General features: G+C 33.2%; 1 protein-coding gene across 2 annotated transcripts; it reads left to right on the top strand.

Moving 5' to 3' along the window:
* The first annotated feature begins 413 nt into the window (after window positions 1-413).
* LOC128559453 (uncharacterized) lies at window positions 414-19,815 on the top strand. Of its 2 annotated transcripts, none has more exons than XM_053551169.1 (9): window positions 414-507; window positions 2,360-2,398; window positions 6,891-6,975; window positions 7,973-8,123; window positions 9,551-10,407; window positions 11,169-11,264; window positions 12,859-13,084; window positions 14,757-15,636; window positions 16,664-19,815. In XM_053551169.1, exons 2-9 carry the CDS (start codon window positions 2,360-2,362, stop codon window positions 16,763-16,765), a joined length of 2,436 nt encoding a protein of 811 aa, XP_053407144.1. In that variant the 5' UTR covers window positions 414-507; the 3' UTR covers window positions 16,766-19,815. The 2 variants fall into 2 exon arrangements, with proteins under 2 accessions (XP_053407144.1, XP_053407143.1); XM_053551168.1 differs by lacking the exon at window positions 414-507 and adding an exon at window positions 545-676.
* Window positions 19,816-20,934: the final 1,119 nt, after the last annotated feature.

Here is a 20,934-nt window from a genome sequence, read left to right as displayed (position 1 = left end):
ATTATTATTCAAACAATAGAAAAGTTATACTTCATGTAATTTCATAGTGTCCTTTTGTTAGAAGAAGATATACTGAATAAACAGAGTTTATAAACAATCAAATATACATTTCTTAAATATTTGAAATGTTGACTTTTGTTCTACAAAACCAACATGTATGTATGTTATAAGTTCGTTCAATAGATTTTCTGCCACCTTATATATCTTATTGATTTAACTTATGATAAAGCATTCGTACTATACTTGTAATCTAATTTTAGTCGTGAACTAAAGCAAGAATGTGTATTTTAGTAACTTGAGTCATATATATTTATTACCTGTATTATGCTCGCTTGTTCTTTTGTTGTAATTCAAAGCATGGCGTATCAAATGTCCTCTAATATTATTTCAAAAACGCTGTTCTTTGTCATTTGTCAAAACTGAAATATTTTAGTGCAAAACATACTTGATTGTGAAATTAAATCGCAAGACAGATCATTCTTAGCCGAAACAGAGATAATTAGGAAGGTATGACGTTTTTTGTTTAACTTTCAATATTAGAAACTCTTTTTTATCTTTTTAAATTCGATGATAATAATGTGATATTTTAAAATATCTGCACTTAACAGTTCTTTCGACGTGTATTACATGTAGCATTCAGAAATGCGTCTGTAGGGATGACATTAAAAAACATAAGGTACGTCTGCTCTCTAAAATTATTTTCTACGACATATAAAAGTAACATAAGATAAACACGTTAGCATCAATATAACGTCGCGGTAATTAACTGTTCCGTAATTTTGCCTAAAATACTAACATACGTACGGCGTATAAAAATGAGCACTATTCATCTGACACTGACTTTAAAGTTCTTACTGCCTGTATACTATTCAATTCAACCTCACTACAATGACTAAAACAATAGAATGTTGTAAAGTAAAAGTAGCAGTAAGTATGAATTGCTAACACGCGACTCTTTATAATACTAATTTAAAGAGGTAAGTCTGTACGATATTGTTGCCATTGTTTAGATCAGACATTCAGCGGTATCTTGTAATTTCACGACCGTCTGCACCAGATCGGATATTAAGGAAGGCTTTTTCGATTCCGTAGTATCTTGTGGATCCCTTTGAAATCCTGCAGCCGAAGACATACACTACTATTACGGCTGTGGTCGTTGAGTATTTCTTAACACTTAAACGCGCCATTTGGCAAACTGGTACAGTGTAACTTCCGAAAACCGGACCTTCTGAAAACTGGAAACCTTTGAAAACCGCACGAAACTCAAGGTCCCGTTTTTTCTGTTCTTATTTCTATGTACTATGCATGCTGGACAATGGATGATTTATCATCTATTGTTCACCGGTCACTTTTTTGCAAAAAGAATATATAGTCCCCTACACAGCATAACCACTTACTGGAGGTTCCACTCGAGGAGAAGGCATTGTATGCAATTTACACTGACGCTGTATCCATTTTTTAGATATTTTCTATACGACCAGTAGTTATTTGGGAGCCGTGATGGTCGTCTAACAAAACACGTACGTTAATTGGAATAGTTTTAAATCCAATTTGATTTCACCTTTTCTACAGTTGTGTCTATATGAAAGCGGTCGAATCACTTTAGTTTGCAGTTTATCGAAACCAGATTTAATTCCACACGATCGCTATTTCTGTTATCTTCAAAGCAATTACTTAGATTTTTTCATATGCAGTTCATTAAACATTGTATCTAGTATAACCAATCGTTTAGAAACAAGTACTCTATAGTACTATTTGCTATCATATACCTTGATTCTGAATACTTACAATGAGCATGCAATAAACATGAATTACAGCAGAATATTGATAATTGCACTACTTGTCGGGTATATTCTATCAGTATCAATTTTGTGTGTTGCATTCGCCCAACTTAATGATGTTTAAATTTTCAGAAAGCGGAAGGTATTTCTCGAGCAAAAAAAAAAAAGATGCAGTTCTCAATAATGTTTCAAGATTTCACTGGTTTAAATGACTTCGTTCACACAATTTTAAAGTTTAACAAGTATACTTGAAGTATACATCTAACTAAAAAAAAAAAATCAATTTTCGAATGAGAAACATTAGCTAAAAAAATCTAAATAAAATCGTGCACATCAATGAGAAATGTTTGTCAACTCGATAATTGATTTTATTGTCGATATCATAATATTGTTACAGATCTTAAAAGAGAAATGGTCTTACTTTCAGTAATATGCAATATTTACTAAAATGGTAAAATGTTTTTATCATAAACGAGCAGCCATTGCTTCCGTATTATTGTGTTTTATTTATAAATAGCGGGAAAATGACAACTCATGATATTTGTTTGTGTTTTCGTAGCACTCTTTTATCATTTCAGATGGACAATCAGCGCTGCAGGCGTGGAACAATTATAACGGTAATTCTGGTTGAATCCTGTGAATATTCAGAAACCGTTAGTTTTTATATACTGCATGGATCTTACTGATGGGAAGTTACTCCACACTTCTAATAATTGACACATTAGGCATATTATAGAGGATTCCACAAATTAAAGATATGTTTAATTTCATTGTTCATAGTCTCTGTCCATAATGGTCCTAGACTACAATTGTTATTTTCTTTATGTGATACTTAAATGACGGCTGGTCATGATGAGTAGATAGGCGATATATCTGTAAATGAGAAAACTAGAATTTAAGTAGTAATTGGACGAACTATTTTATGTCGTGAAATTATATAAATAAGTTTAAAATTTTTATCATTCCTCTAAATATTTTCATAATGTTTACTGCACTATATATTTTATTTACCTTATACACGTATCTCTTATTTGCAAATGCTATTGAGGAAATAGACATGCATGAAAATACTTACCACGAAAGAATTACCCTAGAGCTGGATATTTCCATCCGCACCTTCAGCTAGTGATATAATCTTTTTATTGCATGCTGTATTCTTTAATTTGTAAAAGAAATTAAGTAAAACAAACGTTTTCCTAGGCTTGTATTTTATTATAGCAGCGTATAAATCTACCCATTCATCCATAAATTGCAACACGTAAGTCATCTTTGTTCCCCTGAGTGTAAGACGAGTATTTCTAGCAGCGGCACAAAAAACACGGGAAAATTCCGTCTAGCATGCAAGAATAAGAGTTCTTAGTACTACAAATCTGATCGTCTTATAAGCTCTTTAGAGTGATATAGTATTGGTTAAAGATATTAATTTTGTGTTGTTATTATTATGATCATATTCAGGTAAACTATGGAAAGAAAGCAAGGCCTTGCTAACTTTAAGTATTAGCAGTATATCACAAATCAAGAAAAAGTTTTATCAAATGTATATATGAAAATTGAAATAAAATGTTGTTATTAGGCTATTAAAGAATTCTCATTTGATTGATTTATGCCTTTGAACCAGGCAAAGTACTTCAGGAAGGGATCACACTTCCAGATAGTTTAAAGTTTGTAATATCACACTGTATTATCAGCGTACATTTTCTATTTATTTTCAATAATGTCCGAGTCCGAACATTGACAAATAAGTGAACATTATGTTGATTTAATTATGATTTTCCCATTTGTTCTTGAGTTCGCTATAAGCATTTTTTAGACTGTCATTTGCAATGAAATTAAGGAGGTAGGTTACCTTCATATTTGTATGTGCGCATGTCCAACCGGAAGCTAACGTGACGATTTACGACGACGTTTACGACAAACTAAATGTGTTTGTATATTCATTCTTCTGAAAACAAATCATGAACCTGTCTTCGATCTGATGCTTTATGGCTTAATAATGCAGAAATAATGAATACATTGCCGCAGAAACGCTTCAAAACAATGTTGCCTTAAAATGACGTCACTGACGTCATGACGTTACGTGTCAGTTACCGCGCAAAATTAATAGCTTTTATCTTGAAAGTCCGTAATTCTGTGCATTTTCTTTATTTTAACTATTTTCAAATAACCATTATTTGCTGAAATATTTTTTATGAGTCTGTTGCTCTGAATAATAATCAATATTTTGCTTCTTTTATGTAGTTATATTGAAATGTTATGCGGAATGTAAGAAAATGGACGATGGTAACCAATGTTATTTGGAATACATTTGGGTGAAAGGTTACTTGTTACGGCCATTTTCAAATAAAAAAGCTAGCAGTTTGATTTGTAATACCTATTTTTCAGGTTCCGTTGTTAATTTGTTACTTATATACTAAAATTAAGACCTAAAATTGTTCAAATTTCAGTAGAAAATTGTGGTTTCTTGAATTAAATTGATGTTACCATGGAAACGAAGCCCGTGACCTATGTATCTAAATGTAAAATTCAAAAGCGTTGACACTGGTCTATTTAAGAAACACAGCTTCGGCTTTTTATTTTCATTTCAACAATGTCCATCAGAATAATAGCAGCATGCTCAACGATTTTTCCATGAAAAATGCCAGACGAGGTGTACTGCTGTAAGTATTCTAAGCTGTGAAATTTGTATGAATAAATGCAAATAACACGAAAATATAACTTACGTTAGAAATAATATGTTTTAAAGCTACATTAACTAGAAAGATAATCTTATTCAATATTTTTAATAAGAAATTACGACAAAAAGCAAGATATAAGCTATTTTAAACATCTCTGTAGCCATGGTTACTGTAAACTTTGAGAAAAATAGGGTACCATGTAAAGTGCTTGGTATTTTGCTGATACTATTACCCAAATATTCCATGTTGGTCATTAACGGAATGGCACTGAAGCCGTCGAAAACCCGTATTTTTATACACAGTTGTTTAAAAATGAGAGAAAATGCGTTACCATGGAAACACGAGCCCCGCGACATATACATTTTAAGCTTATATTAGAAAGCTAACGTACATACTAGTAAAATTATCAATTATGTAGACTTCTACGGATATCAATGAAACTAAAATACACTGAAAAGTGTTAAATATCCGTATTTTCCTTCTTCTTTCAATATGAAAAACCTTTTGAGGGTCATGTTCTTCAAACCTGGATAAAAACTGAACTTGAAGGGACAGAGACAAACGAAATTGAAGTTGTAGCAGTTAAAACTTCATATTAGACGAAATACAAAAAAATGCTGCTGTTCAACTAATTTGAATTTACCCTTGTAACAAGGTAACCTACCTCCTTAAGGGAATCAACTACTATAAACAAATCAGCATATTGACTTTTAAATTAATGAAATCAACATGATTCATACACACAAAAATCCAAATAATACAAGGCTATTAAAAATAATGTAGACTTTTATTGTCAAGTGTCGCTTGTTGTGTATTATTTATTGTGAAATATATGATTGTAATTCGCTTTTTTTTCAATTTGGACATACATTTTTGTAACATTTTTACGGATAGGCAAAGCGCGTAGACAGCTTCAAATTACAAAGCTACGCATAACCGTCACACTGTCATGATATGAATTTGATCGCTAATGATCAAACTACCTTAAAACACACCAAAGTGCAGTAAACCCAAGGCGACATGCGCCGAAAGTATGGCGTCATCCAGACCTGGGAGGAGACGTTATTTTTACAGCCTTCGTAACTCGTAAAATGAACTTCTCACAAATAATATTAAACTAACGACATATTTACCAATAATCTACCTGACATATACATAGAGAATATTTGTTTGTGTCAGTGAAATATCAATTTTATTTCACAAGTGAGCATACGCCACTCGTGAAAATGACTTTTTTTGGTGCTCACGAGTGAAATAAAATTGATATTTCACTGACACAAACAAATTTTCTTTTTATTTTATGTGTAAAACTCTACTTTTGTTGCGTAATTTATAAAATGTCGAAAATCGCGGGAAAGGTCAGCAGAAAGCATAACACAAATAAAATGACGTCATCGTCATTATGGTCCCCGGTATTCATAACGCTCGGTATACAATTTGACTTCAATCGCGAAAGAGGACCGGAACTAGTTCGGCAAAAACAGTGAAAAATAAAAATGATAATCTACTGTTTCAAAACTGTGGATTATCACTTTTATTTCACTGAGAAAACTCTATAATTCACTGGAAAACATAAAATACATCTTTATCATACTGTTTCGTACTGGTCCTTCATACATATACTGGGACCTTATTCCAAAAAACAGATTTCCTCTTTCTCAAAATGAATGTCAGTTTTAAAGAAATGAAAATCAGCAATTTTCAATAGTGCCGAAGACGCTGTTAAACCTAGCCATGTTGAACCTCAGCGCTTTGACATTATTGCAAATGCATCAGTACAAGATATGTAACAGTTCTTTGACATTGGCGAGTAAGGCTCCTTCATGTAGTCATTTTTTCGGAATTCAGGGCATATAACTATTTTGTAGAATTTAATACAATGTTACAAGCGGAGTATTTCTTTCTATGATTTGGCTCGGTTCAAATTTCAAAATGCCCACATAAACGTCAAGTAATATATGGTAACAATAAAATGCTCATGGACATTAGCTTGAAAGACAAACTTTATCAGTTAAGACACAGTAAATTTATATATGTTCCAACCTACAGTTGTATCAGTATAGTAATGTAATAATCATCCTTCTTAAAGTTTCTATGTGTTAGGAAGTTTATACTCCTAGAGCAAATTGTCTATCCATATCGTGTAATTTGATTGCCCGTTTTGTCGGTGTTTGTAGCAGTGCTCAATGATAAAATATCTTAGAGGATGCTATGTTCCTATATAGAGGTTCGCGCTCCCTAAGTACAAATAAAGTCATTACGTTATTGTCTTGTTAAAATAAAAACATATTGTTTGCATAAATGTAACATATTTGTGTTAAGGGCTGGCGGCTTAAATCACTGTTAAACATGTAATGCTATGTTAATCGTTTTCAAATCTTTTGTATCGTTACTATGATGTACTGAAGTATTTTTATTTTTTTTATTATTTCAGTTTACTTTGTGGGCGCTTACAATTGTTCTTTATGCTATTACAATAGCAATTATTTCGATCAACACTAATGAAAGCAATGCTGATGGTAACGAACTTTAATTTCATGTGTGATTTAAATGAATTAAAACTTGGAAACTTTTACTATAGAATAATATTCTTCAGGACTAAAGAGGAACAAACGGTATTTCTTGTCAATAAGACATGTACTGCACATGTTTCATGGTAACATTTTAGCTACCGTTATAAATATAAAGATTCCCTTTTGCATAGCAGGTAAAACAGAGTTTCGCCGCTTCCTTTGTTTCGTCAGCAAACCTTTAAGGTAGTTTTGCACGTTTGGATCGAATTTTTTTTTGTACAATGTAGAATTTGATTAAACTCTGAATTTTAAATACTTCTGAATATATTTAGAAAATTCAGCAAATAAAAAAATTTGGGTCGTGTGCTTGAGTTTTTGCTAGACTAATATTTGTACCTCATGTAATATTTCAAAATGGGAGTGGAAGGGAAAATCATAACTTTCATAACATTTTCGTGAAAAGAATTTTTTCTAGAATGTAGATTTTGATGAAACTTCTCACGGTTGTTATTAAGCACATGGCTTATTAATTGGTGAAATAAAATGTATAGGTCCTTTTACTTATTTTTGAGATATTTGACCATGATTAAAGTGAACCGGACATTTCACGATAATTTTAAGACAATATTTTGAATTTTTTAACGGGCCACGTGTTTTAATATCATATTTTGACTTTAGAAGTATAACAACAGTGCCATTGTAATAAATTTACTCACAAGTTTCGATTAATTCATAAATTGATTTTCATTTCCGTACGTCGAATCCATTTTCTACGTTTTCCGGATAAATGACTTTACGCCATCACTCCCGGTTTTTCAAACGTGCAGAACTACCTTAAATGAGAAAATAGTTGTTACAATGAAAGACATGCAGACGGAATTTGAAAAATGCATAACTATCCTGTATGCAAACGTGATATGTAGAAATTAACGATAAAGCAACCGTTGTTATACATTTCTGATTAAAAACTGAAACAAATGCTTTCGATTCAAATATATTACAGCGAACAGGCAGTCTTCTGACGTCAACACAACAGATGAGACAGCGGTATTATCTCAGCGCATTACTGCAGTATTCTTTTATACAACCACGATCGTACTACTTGTTTGTTTCACGTCAAGTTGTCTATTTTTGCATCTCAAAATATGCAACAGGTATGTTCTTGTTTATTGACAGCATGTATTTTTTACCGTTATGACTTTCTTATTTATCAATAGCCTGATTTTATGGGAATGTTTTTTTTTCCAGTAAGATTTTGGGTCATGGCACTCTTCCTACAGTATTTGGAAAAGTTATCAAATGTTTAATTAAAAAGGTCGGCTGTTTTGAGACACACCTGATGTTTGGTTATCAACCATTTTACAACTGGACGGACATTTCACTTCCCTACTTTTGTCTGACGAAACAGGTGGAACGGTTCTTAAAGCCAACTAGTTTGTGTATGCATTTATGTTTTATGTTATTTGTGTCCATACGTGTACTACCGTTGATAGAAGCTGCGTTGATTTTCCCATAGACTGTCGTGGTAAAAACGTGCGAGAGGTCAAATATTTCGGATCCGTCTAGCAAAAAATCAAGCACACGATCCTATCTTTTTATTTGCTGAATTTTCTAACTTAAAGTATATTCTGAAGTTTTGAAAAATCAGGGATTAATCAGATTCTACATTGTAGATAAATCCTGATCCGAACGTGCAGAACTACCTTAATTTGCACATGGTCTTTGCTTACATATATTATCTCCCTTGATCAAATAAAAACAGAAATGTTCCCCTTCCTTTGAAAAAAAAATGAAAAAGCTTATAATTCAGAAAGTATTTCATTTAGATCACCATACCTAACATTATCATTAATTAGCACGTGACCTTTGCTCAGATGTAGCATTATCCCAATTACCCAGTTAGTCTCCTTATTTTGTTTGACTAATAGAATGAAATGCTTTTAATTAAAAAAAGTAGTTCAATTAGTATCATCAAACCTCACATAGTAGTTATTTAGCACATATTTTCTCCTTCATTGGTAAAACATTTGAAATTTTTGACTGTATCTAATTCAATGATGAGTCCAGAAACTTTACACAATATAGATCATTTAGGGCAGTGGTGCATCCGCAAGTTTGTCAGGAATACTTCATTAACCAGAGTTATTGTCCTTAATCATTTCACATAGTGTGCACATAACAAAGTAATCCATTGATAGATTGATGAAATTAGATACAAATATAGATCACTATAAGACAGTGATGCATTCGTATCATTCCTCAGAATCTCTTCAGTAACTGTAGAGTTATTTTCCTTTAGTTGTTTTAAAATTCATTTATAAATGAATGACAGAGCTATGAAAGGTGCGGACGGAAGGACAGAATGACATATGATAGTTTTGAACCAGTAGGGGACTAATAAAGTCTTATTGGTTAGTCTAAGCATGGGCGCTTATGGCATAAAGTATCAAAAGATATTGCACAGTTGTTAATTGGATATTACAAACTTGCGCGTAGAATAAGGATATCAGTTTCTAAAAACAGCCAATTGCCGATGAAAATTAAAATATGACTTTGTCAGTTTTTGACTGTTTTACCACAGGGGAAACGACAATCAGTCATTTAAAAGAAACAGAACAAGGCACTGCAATGAAGACACTGGAGATGTTGAATCGGAAGCCATGAATTTTCCTGATCGTGTAACAGAGGGAATTGAGATAACTGGCATATCGAACGATATTGTTGAAAGTGTACCTCACCTAGGCAATGAAAACGACGATTGTTTTCTTATAGGAAACAGAGTAAGTTACATTGATGATGAGGAACTAGAAGCCTCAAAATCTAAATTAAAGCGGTGTAGCACAGATAACAGCAATATCGTTTTCAATTCTAAAAGATATGAGGGACAACTCATATCTGACAAGTCAAACTTTGTTAAAGACCAACATGAGTCTGTCCAAAAGCATTCTATTCAATATAGTCTCGTATTGAACGCAGCGAGTTTGCCTCAAGACGACTTAGTCTCAAAAACACATACTGAATTGATGAAAAATACTAGCAGTCCGCCTTGGTCAATCCAACAATCGAACACGAATAATGATTATAATGCTTACAGTTATCCTAAGTTCATTTCTACAGAACGTAGTTATACAAAACTAAATGAAAATGAACTTGCCCGAAGAACAACTGGCAATCAGTCTTCGTATGCTAGCAATCAGTCGAAGATGACTCCACCAGAATGTTGTAAACACAGTGTAGACGGAGATGAAACAGGGTCAAGACTAACGACTCAAAAGATATCCAGTATTAACAACACGCCTTTGTCTGAACCTAGAATTCAGTGTAAAGAAAACTTAAGTGACTTGAATTATAATGTAAAAGTGTCAATTGTTAAACCGTTAACATCTGCAGATGAAAAAACTTCTCCGACAGAGCAAAACGCAGCACAAAAAGACATCGGTATGTTAGTTCTTAATTACTTATTGCACCTAACTTTAATTTATCAAAAAATTAAGATAGTTTCAAGCAGTTGTGAGCGTCAAAATATTTGCATGCTACAGCTGATGCTGAATCCATCTGATTAAAGTAAGGAGACAGGTTATTTTATTCCCTGCTCCGTTTACATATGAATTTTATGAATGTTCCAGCGGTAGAGATGTAAACGGAAGAATTGTATTTTTTCACGAATACTTTAAAAATGTTTTGTACTTAAAGGAAACGTTCAGACAATTGCATCACTTTTCTAAACTGTAAACACGGGGGCTCCTTGGCCAAGTGGTTAAGGTCGCTGACTTTAAATCACTTGCCCCTCACTATGTGGGTTTGAGCCTCAATCGGGGCTTTGAATTCTTCATGTGAGGAAACCATCAAGCGGGCTTACGGAAGGTCGGTGGTTCTACCCAGGTGCCCGCTCATGACATAATGCACGGAGGGGCATCTGGGGTCCTCCTCTACCATCTAAGCTGGAATGTCGCCATATGACCCAAAATTATATCGGTGCGACGTTAAACCCAACAAAAACAAAATAAAGTATAAACACAGAGAATATTCAATTGTTTCCGATCTAGACGTGTACACAGTAACAAGTGTTTTAAGTAAGGCATTTTTTTTTCGTTTTCTTATTGTAAACTTTATATTGCTTAACGGACTGTTAACTGAATCAGTTAGTAAAACTATTGTTTAATGCACAACTGCAGTATTTAAGAATTATTTTATTAAAGATGTCAAGACTCGTTTGGACTGGGACAAAGTGTTCAGATTTCTTGTTCAGAATTTACCAGCTATGGACTACAAACTTTTCTTTATTAGCTTATTTGGTAAGTTTCTACAATAATGTTTTATGATGTCTTTTGGCTATTAGTTGTACTTTCTTTCTTTTCTTTGTTATTTAACGTGACGTCTTTCTTTAAAGTTTAACAACGGTTAACTATTGAGTTTAAAATAATATGGTATTTATGCTTTCATCTAGTTTTACTTTCGTTTTTAAACATAAAACTCTCAAAGTGTGGTAAACGGGAGAAGTTTTTATTCACAGAGATTTCAAACGGAACCTATTGCTTTATATTTCGTTGGGAACATTCTGAATTCAAAGTTTATGTCTTAATATTTGCTTAAGAATAGTTGATATTTACCAAAACGAAGAGATGGCCTTTTAACTCGAAGAATAGGTAGAGTTATTGAACTCACCCATGTGTCGGCGTCCCGATTTGGTTAAGTTTTTGTATGTAAGCTGGTATCTCAGTATCCACTATTGGGAATGGACTGAAACTTTACACACTTGTACAATGTGATGATTTGACATGCATTGCACAGGCTCCATAACTCTATTTTGCTTGTTCACAAAATTATGACCCTTTCTCGACTTAGAAATTTTTGGGTCAAAGATTTGTATGTTAGATGGTATCTCAGTACCCATTTGTTCACTGTGAAAATCTGATGACATGCATTGCACAAATTCAATAACTCTACTTTGCATTTTTACAAAATTATGTCCCTTTTTCGACTTAGAAAATTTTGGTTAAGTTTTTGTATGTATAAAGGTATCTCAGTACCCTATACTGGGAAAGGATTCAAACTTTACACACTTGTTCACTGTGATGAACTGACATGTATTGTACAGGTTCCATAAACCTGTGTTGCAATTTAACAAATTTACACCCCTTTTTGGACTTTAATATTCATTCAATTAACAAGGCTGTTGAATAGTCGAGCGTTGCTGCCCTCCGATAGCTCTTCTTTAGACTTTGAAATAGTACAACTAAATCAGAACATTTTGCAGTCCTCCTATACTTTCCGTCCAGTGGACAGACATTATATTTTCGACTGTCAAATCCAATTACTTTGTCTGGAGGTTTGACCCTTTTTGTGGGTACGTAAAATACAACAGTACAAACGAAACTTTATATACATTCACTCGCATGAAATTGTCATGCTCATATTATCGAGATTTTATGTCCGATTTTTATTTTTGAGTACTTTCGAATATTAAAACTGTATCAGAACATTGCGAACTCAACTCCTTCCACAGTTTCTATCCATTCCAAATGCAACCTTATATATGTCATTTACGTGATGAAAGGAGCATGCACATATTATCGTGACTTTCACCATTGGTTATTTGTTATAGACATTCGACAACAGGTGACCTTGTCGTAATGTGAATGTATGTACTGAATTTGCGATGACTTTGATTTATTTTTACAAGCGTTCCTGTGACAATGGCCAGGCATTCCAGTTCCTGTTCGCATTTGTAATTGGTCCGTTTGTGAAAGCTAGGCACAGGGTTATAAGCCGACCGGCTTTACCCTGTAACCAGTATCAATAGTCGCTATTTAGACGATTTCAGCAGTAATTAGACCATACTTCTGTTACGGCTATACAGTATATTAACCTATTTCTTAAACGATATAGGAGAGGCACCTTCTCACCTTCCTAAAGAAATGGATGTTTCTGCAAAAATTAGTCAGATAGAATGCGATGTAAAAGCAAAGTCTGGAGGAACATCATGTCTGATATTTGAGTTGTTTAAGTCATGGAAACAGATTCTTGGAACACAAGCCGATACAACACTGATTGAAAATGCTTTATCAGAGATGCAGTACAATGATATATGGAGTCGGTTCAGAGATTTTATGAGGTAACCAGCAGAAAGAGGTGTTTCAGTTTTCTGTAATATCATCCAGTAAGAATTCAATATAAATTATACCATCAAAAGCAAGGGAACGGATTATGAACATGTCTTTTATTTGACAAGTACTCTTAATGTTTAATATAAACATAATATATATTTCACTTTTTAAAATCAAAATTACATTGACTGTTAGGAAATTTAAGAACAAGATATTACAATTCTTAAGGATTCGGATAAAAATGTAATGTTAGCAAATGAAAAATGTCTCACTGAACATGCTCATCTTTGTTTGTTTACGCTCAAAAACCTAATAATTATGCAGTTTCAGTAATTTCGTTCATTATTCTAAGCATCATGTCAGTCAGATGATTGCATTTAGCTTCGCTTTAGTCTTTTACGAAATAAAATGAATGAGTTGGAATTTATGGTGAATCGACAACAAAAGGCCATATATCGCCGATTGAGAACGTAAACTGAAACACATCGTTGAGAACTGTTTTCGTTAAAACGGGTATAGTATTGTAAATCAGTATTAAACATAACAATATTGCAATCAATATGATTAGAAGTATTACGTGTCGAATTTTTAGACTTTTTTTTAAATAGTTAAGATAGATTCAACGGATATATTTCAAAGTTATGTTTCTTGCTGTATGGCAAAGCAATCAGTTAAAATACCCTTAATGGTAAATGGTGCGTGACATAGTATATATTCTGATTGAACATTTTTCTTCCGAAGATAAGAATGAGTCCGTGACCTATTCAACTACGAGAAGCTAAATCGTTGTTCCTGCGAACAGATATGTTCCGTTGGGGCCATTTACCTGAAATTAGCTTAATATTACAAACGCAGCATTGATCTATGCCAAAAGCCATTCATACCATTAATTAAACGTGTCTTGGAATCTAACAAAAGCGTGATAAAATGAAGTCTGAATAGTAGAATATCTTGAATGAAAGTTTTTTTTTTTCATATTTCGGTTATGAACAGATCGGGACTCGGAATACCGTTCCGATGCTCTGCCGAGTGAGCTACCCGACAGGATACACACTTTCTCCCTGTTTGAATATTTTATTTAAGTCATATACCGTATTTTATTTTCCCATCATTTTTGAATTTCGTCTTCGAATTTCAGCGGGTACTATATACATACGCAATAACAGGTGTCGGAGACTAACCAGTGTAATGACGTCACGGCCTTATATTGGGCGCCAAATGTAACAGGGTGGGGAAAATATGCAGCCAGACCGAAACTCGAAACCGAGGCCTCTGCATACCGTTCCGATGCTCTACCGACTGAGCTAGCCGGGCGCCTTCACATTTTCTCCCTGTTTTAATATTCAAGTCTTATACCGTGACATCAAAATGAAGAATATATGCACACGTATGACACGGCTGTTATTATGCTTTTAAATCTGATGAAGTACTTCCAATTTTCGTTAATGATAGCGTTCCGATGAAGGCGGTGCTATGGAACATGTGGAGCGTTGCAATTTTCTTTACCCGTTATTATAAACAAACCGAGTCTAGTATATTACTTGGTTGCGTTCTTTAATTCCAGCGACCGTCTGATATATCTAACTAATCGCATCGATCTACATCATCTTCATTTAAAGACATCTATTGTATTTAGTATTGGAATGAAACATACGATGACTGTAATAAATCTCATTACAGAGAACCACCGTTATTGCCATTAAAGCTCGAAACAACAAAAACATCATATGAATATCCGGAAAAACGTCTTGATCAAACAATGTTTTTCAACACTCCAATGCAACAGGAGTCCCACGTATTGGCGCTACATGATACAGTCCAAGCACAGCTATGCATTGGCTGTAGATCAAACTTCCGCTTACAGACACATGAGGAAAATAGAATTGCACTGGTATGTCATAACAAAAGAAACCAGTTAATGATAGAAGACACACCTGGCACATCTGGACAATGTGCATATAATGTATCAGAGTCATTGCAAGTTAACGAAAGGAGAAAACGTCAATGGGCAGATACTTTTTCATCTGAATCGGAAAGTGATGGCAGGGTATGTAAGTACACTAGAACGGACGAGTATTCGCCCTTTTTGTTCCAACGTTCCAATGGAGAACGAAAGGAAACTAGAGATGAACAATCTAAACAAAAGAAAACATCTGTCCCTTGGGAAATAGTTGATGAAAATTTTATCATAAATCTTATCAAGAGATTTCTTCCACTTGGGTGTCAAATGCTGACGGCGGGTGAATACAGATTGTTTATGCACCACACGATATCCGTTATCATGCAAAAGACAAGCGAATCGGAAGATGTCGTTACATCCATACAAATCGATGACTTTGAGGACATGAAAGAAATGAAAACTAAACGTGGGCATGTAAGCTATAGCATTGATACGGAAAAAGCTTTACTTACTCTCGGTCAAGAAGAATGGGATTGTCTCAGACTGTATACCAAGTATGCCCGAGAAAGTGTTCTGAAAAGACTTAAAATGGACGAAAGTAAATTGGCAAGCACTAGATATCTTTTCTTAGAATTTGATGGTCATGCGGTTATTGAAAAAGTAAGTTTTGTCCAGAGTTTTCAAACTTTTTTATTGGTATATTTTTTTTTCTTTTGCTTATAATTATTTCTAAATACTTCAGTCTCAGTTGGCCAACAATTGCATGATGTGCTGAACAAAACAGCTAACCCACTATTTGTTTTTTGTCAATATGTAAAATATCACAGAAATTACTCTTTTGAAAGCAAGCATAAGCGTAGCATATCAAGTCCAAATTTCAACAAAATTAAACACTGACATTATACAACTTTATGCATTTTAAGACATCAGGCAATTTTTGGAAAGTCGCAAAAATTCACTAACATGTCTATGATTTGCAAACTAGCGATAAATGGTATGAAGGAACTAACTGAAATAAAAAGAACAGTAACGTCGCCAGTGTACCACACCGAAAAAGATCATTTGATATTTAAATGATTCGTTTTAATCATTTGTCGGTAAAATTCAAACTTTTTTTAATCTTTTGAATTTTATTCATACGTTTTCTGAAAAGTCGATTTTTTGCATATTTTGTGACTTTTGAAAGATGAGATGTGGTAGTAAACTGAAAAAAAGTGATATTTTTGTGCATTTCAATATTTTGATATGTTTGTTAACAATATGTTGATATTGATCTATGTTTTTAAAGTCAAGAAAGTGCATTTAACAATATAAGGCATTGGCAAAGGAGCAAGTGGTGGGTTAGCTGTGTTGTTTAGAGTATGTGTATAAAGTGGTAGTAATATAGCGGCCTCTTTTGAAGGAGATTAACGGACATTAACGCTAAGATGCAGGTATATGAGGAAATAGTAATCGCACGAATATGTTTCTAAAAAGATTATTGAACAGAGTTGATGTTGACAGTTGATACTTCTATTTTTTTTTTCTGAAGCAGTTTACTGCAAATATGCTGTCTTCTCGAACTAATATGTAATTTGCACTAAATAAACATGTCTGTTTGTTTCAGCGTAAGATGGAAACTTCTTTTAGTACACAACGGAAATACATTGATACATGTATAATTCATTTACACAACTTTTTATTTCAGAATATTATAAATGAAGCCATCAGTTTGAAGGAAGATGTTTCGATTTCCATGAAAGAAACCGCTCAAGACAACTCCGCTAAGACAGAGCAGGTGAACACATGATTGTTTAGTGAAAGGAAAGGAAATGGAACAACGCTACAGAAATTCATAAAACTACCTGTTTAAGTTGGACATATAATAACCGAATGACTTGCACAATAACTACATTTGCAATTTTTATTTTAACTAATTAGACTCACATTTGTTTCTATTCCCAAGTGACGTTACATTAACATGATGCCTAAATGTTCGTTTATGTCTAAAGATGGTTTCAACAACGAAAATGATTTTGATATGTTTAGAATTTGTATAAATACTTTACATATGTAAGTTTCTTAAAGCAGAACTAGAACTGTACTTACTGATGTTTCAGTTCTTGATATATCATATTCAGGTAAAGTATTTTTAAAAATGTGCTTTAACATTACTATATAAGTATTAAAAGTAGTCAAAACTACAAAAACTTTTTAAAACAAGTCACTTTATTTTTAACCAAGGTTTCGGCTACATTAGCCTTCTTCAGGGTTCAAAATAAACATAACAAAGGAAGTGACGTCAACGTCAAACGACGTCGATGACGACAACGTCAAAATTAAACAAAGAGTTTGGCGTAAAAATCATAAACAGGATCATAGTATGATACATAAATACTGGTGAAAAAATGCAGTATAAGTGCAATGATTAAGGAATGGCACCAGTAAAAACTGATTATGGAATACATACAAGAAATAAAATATACGTATATAACAAGTATTTCAGAAAGGCATTAATACAGAATTTTTGAATTCATTCCTTGTGGAGACATTACTGTAATTCATTTCGGGTTGATTCCTACATACAACTCAGTATTGTTATATTTAATTTATCTGATCCTTCGGAAAGGTTAAATATAACATAGGCAGTGTAACTAAAATTCAAACTTCAAGTAGGAAGTATCTATTTTACATATATGTGTAGCTAACTGCATCAAAGTATGTAGCCTGAAAAAAATATTTCAGATATCATTTTCGGAAAAAAGCTATTTGAGCTGAAAAAAAAAATGATCCCGGGTAAAATATTTGGAAAAAATGGAGACAACTCCACTATGACTTTACTGTAGGCTTAGGTGGCTATTGACCAAGTACCCCATGCAAACTATGCACATTTTACCTCAACGCAGGGAAGAAGTATGCATAATTATGTATAATTGCCACAAGGATTAACAATCTGAATAGAAAACTGTGTAAAGATCAAATAAGTTAATGCCCTGGGGAAAGTGTGACATTTTCTGTGGTCAAATTTGTCAACAAATAGACGATTATTTTAAAAAAAGTCAAAACCTACACAAGGTGAAATATGTAGAAAAGGCTACTGCTGGAAAGAGAACAATCTCTACTATCCATATATATGCGTCAAAGTATGGAAAAAGCATCTAGAAATATGAGAATATCGAAGAAATCAATTTCAGGACTGTTCGATGCATGACTCATTAAAAGAGTCCAGCTCAACCTGGGAGTAGAGGGCATGGACGGTAGCATGCATTACCACTACCGTCCATGAACAGGCTCAGTCTAACCGAACCTGCAACATATTCATTTATGTCGTGTTTACGATTGCCATTTTTGCAAAAGCTTTTTTGACAGTTTTTCAAAGGTCATTTGATAGCAAGGAATACAACGAAGAAAATAACAGAACAATTTCATTTAGTCTGTTTATCTGAGGCACTGCGGCATCCTATGCCTCCCATGCTCTCTAGAAAAGACTTAATGCAGAAAATATTGAATGCACGTTTAGATCACAATGGGCCAGGAAATCGGAAAGATTTAAATCATTTGCTTTACAAACTGCTTATGGCTGAGCGTTGTATTTCATGACCTTAGAGGGTTAATATTCAACGATATTAAGACAGTGACCATTTACATGCATTTTTATGTAAGTATCCCTTACGGCATTTCTTTAAAAAAAAATGATCTGGTTATGCAAACTCTGTAACGGTTGTTTCTTTTTTAGGAAAATTGGACTACCCGCAGTTGTTTTAAAAGTTCTTGTAATATTTCTTCAGTTAAGCCACAAAACTTGACAGGTGATAAACTTGACAATGCCTCTGCTTTATGTAAACCGGAGACTACAGCCGCTTTCATTCATACGGTTTCAAGTGAACATTCTAATTTTGGAAATGTTGTTTTGAGCACATATATAAATTTTCGTGGATATGATAAAAAACGTCTATCAAGAACGGCAATCTAAGGACTCGCCCTTTGCCCAATGCAATCTTTACGGTATCCTATAAAATTTTGACACATGTGCGTTCAAGTCTACATACATGTATCTCTTTTGCCCGTATATTTCAAAATGTTATTCATCAACCTTACAAGTTTTGGCATGTTTTTTTTACAAAAGTAATGTAGAAAATGAAGAATATGCCTTATAAAACGAAAAATTTATTATGTTTTCAATTTACTGTAAACGTATTTTCAGTAATTTGAATCCTTTCGAAACAGTATTTCAGTCAAGTTCTGTTAGCGGTCAGGCATTGGTCTTATTGCATTCGTCTATTTTTAGTTCGAGATTAGCACATTGTACGTGACGGAAACCCTTTTTGGGGAATTTACAAACTTGAAAGACTATCGTTCAGCAAAAACAAATAATATCACAAAGGTCATCTTCTCAACAACGCAATTTTCTGGTACTTGACTAATATAATCCAAATACTGGAACATTTTTTACACATAAAGAGTAACATACAGTAAAATTTATTCACAGAATCATAATTCCCCTGGAATAGAAGGTCCACTACTCGATATTTGTATATAACGGATATTTTTGCCAGATCTGACCCATTCTAAACAGCTGTTTCCAGGAAAGCATGACTCTTTCAGAGTAGGCCCTATTGCAAACATTGGAAACAAATAATTATGGAAATATATAATGGGAGTTAACCGTGTAAAAGAAAAACACTTTTGATATAAAAACTATCAGATGGGAAAATTGTTCGCAAAGTTAGCCTATGAAGGTTTCCATTAATTTTAAACAAGAAATTTTATCCCCATAGAGGGAGGTGGGGAGTAATTTTATTGCCTTGTGCAATTTAAAGGGTTGAGCGCATTAGAATATATATGCAACCATTATATGAAATATATGTTAGTATGTCGTAAAGGGCGGTATTCAGTTTAAACTCCCAAGTAGTGGTTTTGCCAGTGACTGTTTCAAGATATTCATTATTCATAAATGTATAGTCAATTTGTTGCATCTGTAATTATATTATAATTCCATTCGCCCGTCGTTTATTTATGTATATACGCATTATGTGTGTATGTCAATAAATTTCCTTGTTTATTTAATATTTCATTTTGTTGTTGTCGTCGTTTTATTTACGTTTTACAACTTAATAAAAACGCAAAATTTCACAATGTCAAGGCACTTATATGTAAAGCAAGTTATCGTTCTTCACTTCAACTCAACAAAAAATCAGTCTCTATGTCTTCTTAAACATTTTACGGCGGTGGAATATCCCCAATTTCCAAGATAGTTGAAGTAACTAAGTTAATTCAGTTTAATTTATTTTCCTCTAACATGAGTTTTTATTTTCATTTATATATTTATTCTTTTTATATTTGATCAAAAATTAAACTATTAATATATTCTGCAAGGATGGTTTTTATACTGACACACGTAGCAAACCCAAGAAGACATGATTACTTATAATTTGAACCGAGAAAAACAAAGGAAGTAGGATTAACACACACGAAGCCTTTATTGAAAATAATCAATATCTTTATATTTTTTGTCGTTCATTTTCCAGCTGTAATCCAGTTATATAATGGAAAATAAAATTTATAGAAAGGATGAATATAAATTGCTTTATATTTCTGGTATTTCGTGTGCTTTGGTTTAATCTACTAAATTTATCAGTATCCCAGTCCTACAATTTAAGCCAATGGATCGTGCTCCATGAAACGACCAATCAATTAATTTCTAAAGATATTTGTGTGTGCAGAATTTTCGAAGCTATTTTGAAACAGATTTATAGAAATATAAAGGGTTCTTTTGAAACGTAATTACTAAAATTGAATCAAATTATTTCGCATTCTTTCAATAAGATGCGGTGCCATATCCTAGTTTGATAAAATCTGTAACAATACTAAGCAGACAATAAGTAAAATAACCGAAAAAACTTCATCAGTCTCATATTGCGGCAGTTAATATATTGAGCTTTACCATATTTTATTAGGGTGCATTGGAAACATTTTAGT

This window comes from Mercenaria mercenaria, chromosome 9, assembly GCF_021730395.1.
Source record: "Mercenaria mercenaria strain notata chromosome 9, MADL_Memer_1, whole genome shotgun sequence".
In the NCBI taxonomy this organism is placed as follows: domain Eukaryota; kingdom Metazoa; phylum Mollusca; class Bivalvia; order Venerida; family Veneridae; genus Mercenaria; species Mercenaria mercenaria.
Note: the sequence above shows the minus strand (reverse complement) of the source record. Positions and strands in the feature narration are given on the sequence as shown.